The sequence below is a fragment of the Poecilia reticulata genome, unplaced genomic scaffold, assembly GCF_000633615.1.
Source record: "Poecilia reticulata strain Guanapo unplaced genomic scaffold, Guppy_female_1.0+MT scaffold_181, whole genome shotgun sequence".
In the NCBI taxonomy this organism is placed as follows: Eukaryota; Metazoa; Chordata; class Actinopteri; order Cyprinodontiformes; family Poeciliidae; genus Poecilia; species Poecilia reticulata.
This window is the reverse complement of record NW_007615018.1, coordinates 320,295-324,672: the sequence shown is the minus strand read 5'-3', so window position 1 is coordinate 324,672 and position 4,378 is coordinate 320,295. Positions and strand designations below refer to the sequence as shown.

Below are 4,378 nucleotides of genomic sequence, written 5' to 3'. Positions count from 1 at the left end.
CCCCTCCCTCCCCTCTGGTCACGTGACCCCCCTCTCAGTGGTCCAGCCTCACCTGCAGCGTCTGGAGGGCAGAGAAGAGGGCAGATGCAGGAGCAGCTCTCCGAGCATCCACCAACACCGTCAGCCCCAGGCCTCGAGCCTCCGCCCTGTTTCACACAGGAAGTGATGTCAGAGAGAGCGTCGTATGGGCGAGGGCGGCGAAGCAGGATCTGGGCGTACCTGAGGGTGGAGGTGTAGTAGCGCACGAGGCGGAGCAGCTCGGCGCTCTGGCAGTCTGGGTCCGACCACACGGGGCTGCAGGTGGAGACGGTGAGAAGAACCCGCCCTGCTCTGTCTCTGGTTCCTGATGGAGACGCAGCCGGCACATCAACATGCTAAACACACGCTTACAACATGTTTCAACACACTAAGCATACGCTACAATATGCCAAAGATGTTTTACGCAGACAGAAGACCCACTGGGCCCAAACAGGCTGATCTCGGTTCTGCTGCTCACCAGGGAGGCACACAGCTCCGGACCGCAGCAGCTCACTCTGGAACCTGGACTGGATTGGGGAAGCCAAGGGTTTTTCTGGTTCTTTTGGACCAGAGCCAGCGTTGATGTGTAACTGGACATGGGAACCTTCACAGCTGGAACCTGCAGAGAGACAGCTGATCAGAACCAGAACCAGCTGGAGATCCAAATCAATAAAAAGTTTCTTAAAGTCCTGGACGTCGCAGCAGGTCGGGGCGACCCGGGTCACCAGGACCTTCTGTGATCTGGAGCTCAGAGCAGAACCCGGCAGACACAAACACAGCCACACAGGTGAGTTAGGAGGAGGAGCTACAGACAGCCAATCAGAGGAGGAGATAGACAGGTACAAAGACAAAAGGTGTAAAAAGGGATTCAGCCAATCAGAGGAGGAGGAGGTGATGAGGTCAGAAGGTCGATTGGCGGATGAAAAGAGTGACTGGGAGACACTGAGGATGAGGAGGAGGAAGAGGAGGGGTGTACCTTCAGTCTGATGATCTGCAGATCTTCGTCCATCAGTCTGCTCCTCTTCTTTCTCCAGGTTCTCCTGCCCTTCACTGAGCGCAGGAGGAGCTTCCTCAGACTCTGCTGGATCTTCACAATAAGAGTCCTGCATTTGTTTTTCAGAATAAATGTCATCCAGTTGTTTTAATGTTGAACAGGAATCTTCAGGTTGTGTCTGGTTTTCAGAATAAGAGTCCTCTGGTAGTGTTAGCTGTGCTGGATCGTCAGAATAAGAGTCGTTATGTTGTGCTGCATTTTCAGAATAAGAGTTTTCATATTGTATCAGATTTCCAGAATAAGAGTCATCAAGTTGTTTTTGTTTTTCAGAATAAGAGTTCTCAGGTAGTGTTAGTTGTGCTGGATCTTCAAAATAAGGGTCTTCAGGTAGTGTTTGTTGTATTAGCTTTTCAGAATAAGAGTCCTCGGATTTGAGGAGACTTTGTTCAGTTTTAAAGTCGTTGGGGAAAACATGCCCAGAATTTAACCTCTTTGACTCAGAGGGTATTTGAAAGGAGCCAATTTCAAAATAAGAGTCTTCAGAATGTGTCTGCAGTATGCTGTCAGAATAAAAGTCATCAGTGAGAGTTTCCTGTGTCTCATTTTCAGAAAAAGAGCAGGCAGAGGTTGTTTTTAGAGCAATATTTTCAAAATAATACTCAGCTGAAGGTTCGCTTTCCATGATGCTTTTACACTGAAAATCTGGGTGTGTTGTTTTTTGGCTCTTATTTTCACAATAAGAGTCGTCTGGGTTTATTTTCTCTATATTATTTTCAGAATAAAAGTCCTTCAGGTTTGTTTTTCTCGTTAGTTTTTCAAAGTAAGAGCCTCCCAGATGTATATTTACTCCCATATCTCCATAATTAGGGTTACCCTGTTTGGTTTTTTCTGACATATTTTCAGAATAAGAGTCCTCTGGGAGGATTTTTTCTGTGATACTTTCACAACAAAAGTCTTCTGTGTGTGTATTTTCAGACAAGTTTTTACAGTACGAATCTTCCGGGTTTAGTTTTCTCATAAACCTTTCAGAATAAGAGTCCTCAGAGTGCATTAGTTTGCTAATTTCAGAGTAAAAGTCTTTAGCCGTGTACTCTTCACATCCTGTCTCTTTCTCTTTAACCTCTCCTTCTTCCTTCTGATCAACTTCCATCACTTCCTCCTTTCTTCCCAGAACCTCCTCCTCCTCCTCTTCATCGCTCCTCCTCTCCTGCTGCATTCGCTCCTCTCTTTCTGCACAGTCTGACTCCAAACCTTCATCCCTGTCATGCTTTGCCTCCTCCTCTTCCTCACCTCCTGCAGCTGCAGCGTGCATGCTGCTCCTCCCTGCTGCGCCACGGCTTCCTGAAGAGGAGGAGGAGGGACTGAAGTTCTCCTCCAGCAGTCTGAAGCACTGCAGGGTGTGTGAGCTGGCCTGGGCGGCCCGCGGGTGTGTGTTGGAGTGTGTTGTGGTTCTGGTCCGGTTCTGCAGGCTGATGGACTGGGTCAGGGATCCTTTCTGTGGGGAGAAGCGTGGCGGCGCTGGTGGCTGCGGTGGCAGCAGCTCGGTCAGCTCCACATACTCGCCCTCCGAGTCGTCGCTGCTGGCTGCTGACTGGCTGGGTGCAGCTGAGAGGGGGAGGAGCTTCCCGTCCGTCCTGGAGGGGGCGGAGCTGCGCGAGCGGCTGATGAACTGCGGGTGGACGACGTCCTCCCAGGGGACCCTGAAGACGTCGCCCTGGGCGGACAGGACGCAGCGCCGCAGCCCGGCAGCGCCGCGTCGCTCACGCTCCCGGTTCTCGGCGTCCAGCCAGGCCATGCTGAAGATGGAGGTCAGGGCCCGGGCCGACACCTCCTGCCGCTCCGCATGGCGGCCGCCCGCTGACGCGCTGACCAGGAGCAGGCGGGGGGCGACGGGGGCGCCGCAGGCCACAGGAGCAGCAGCAGGAGAAAGCAGCAGGTAGAAGTCTCCTGGATGGAGGAGGAGCGGCTCCAGAGGACAAAGATGGACGACTATCCTCTCATGGAGGCAGAGAGGCCAGCCGGGATGACGGAACAGCAGGCCGGAGAACGGAGCCTGGAGGGGGGCAGAGGGGTCAGGGGTCAGTCATCAGGACAAACACCTCTCCATAAAAAACGACTCCATGATGGACGGACACAAAGTCTGACCAAAGTATTCAGGGCGCTTTAACTTTTCCTCACCAGTCTGAGCTTACTGGGAGCAAACCACAGCAGAAGAGAGAGCTGGAAGGATAATTATCATTCATGTCTGATCTGAAAAGTGCGGTGTGCAGGCCTTCTGGGGTTTATCTCCACCTGCAGCAAACGTTTTTCTGTTCTGCTGAGTAAAACGTCTCCAGCTCAGCGAGGCTGCAGTCTGGACGTGTTGGAGGTTGGAGACCAAACGTCTGGACATCATTTAATTCACTGAAACTAAGGATGTAAATTWACTTTTTATTCATTTAAAAATGAACATCTTCTCTTTTACCAAACAGTCGATTATGAAAAGATGCCAGATATCCAGAGTTTCATGTTTTCTAGAAAAGTGGCTAAAAGCATCAACTCTCTGCTTCCTGCTTTAATGGGCAGAAAAAACAGAAGGACATTCTGAGGCCTAGGGGTTAAAGGTCAATGCCCTTCTTCTCCAACACTGACAATGCTGCTTTGCAGGTTTAAATCACTTCATGTTTCTGTGTGGGGGTCAAAGGTTGTGTGGACAGACAGGGGACAGGGTGGACAGTCGTCCGCAGGAACTCACGCAGGCATCCTGCTGCAGGTTCTGCAGGAAGTGCTTGGAAGGAAGCAGGAAGTGGAAGAGGCAGCGGAGGCCGTCTCCACGGTAACAGCTGTCTACCACGGCGAGGACCTGAGGCAGCAGGGTGGGGGCCGAGGCCTGGAAGGGCGGGTAGACGGCGGCCAGCGCCTTCTGGACGCACACGTCCAAAGACTCAGAGTCCTGCAGGAGACAGAACAGGGAGGACATGTGGACCGGACCAGAACCAGAACCAGAGAGAGGAGGAGAGGAAGAGGAGCACCGAGGACCTCCCACTCTGAGCTGATTATGACGTCCTCCTGTGGATCAATAACTGATCAGTTAGCAGGAGGTCAAAGGTCAGAGCAGCTGCTTTACCCACAGCAGGAACACAGAGAGCGCCCCCCACAGGCCCAACTGAGGGTTCTGGTTCTGATGGCCTCCAGGAGAAGCTGACCTTGGCGGTCAGGTCGGTCTGCAGCGTGGCGTCCTGATGACGGGCTCCAATGTTCCAGCAGGTGAACTGGTTCTGGTTCTGGTGGTTTGGACGGATGCCCGCCGGGCCGTGATTCATCCTGTTGGCAGAACCGGTTCCTGGAGGGCGGGGAGCAGCAGGCCAACATGCCCTGATTGGCTGG

The 4,378-nt window shown here is 52.5% G+C and overlaps 1 protein-coding gene across 2 annotated transcripts in view; it reads right to left on the bottom strand.

Moving 5' to 3' along the window:
• plekhg4 (pleckstrin homology domain containing, family G (with RhoGef domain) member 4) overlaps positions 1–3,986 on the bottom strand; it is a 15,349-nt gene extending 11,363 nt beyond the window's left edge. For both annotated transcript variants that reach the window (XM_017303104.1, XM_017303105.1), the window contains exons 1-5: positions 3,747–3,986; positions 995–3,065; positions 497–637; positions 220–343; positions 53–146 (exon numbers count right to left, since the gene is read on the bottom strand). In XM_017303104.1, coding sequence (XP_017158593.1) covers positions 53–146; positions 220–343; positions 497–637; positions 995–3,065; positions 3,747–3,971 — 2,655 coding nt within the window. In that variant the 5' untranslated portion in view covers positions 3,972–3,986. The remainder of the gene's footprint in view (positions 1–52; positions 147–219; positions 344–496; positions 638–994; positions 3,066–3,746) is intronic.
• Positions 3,987–4,378: the final 392 nt, after the last annotated feature.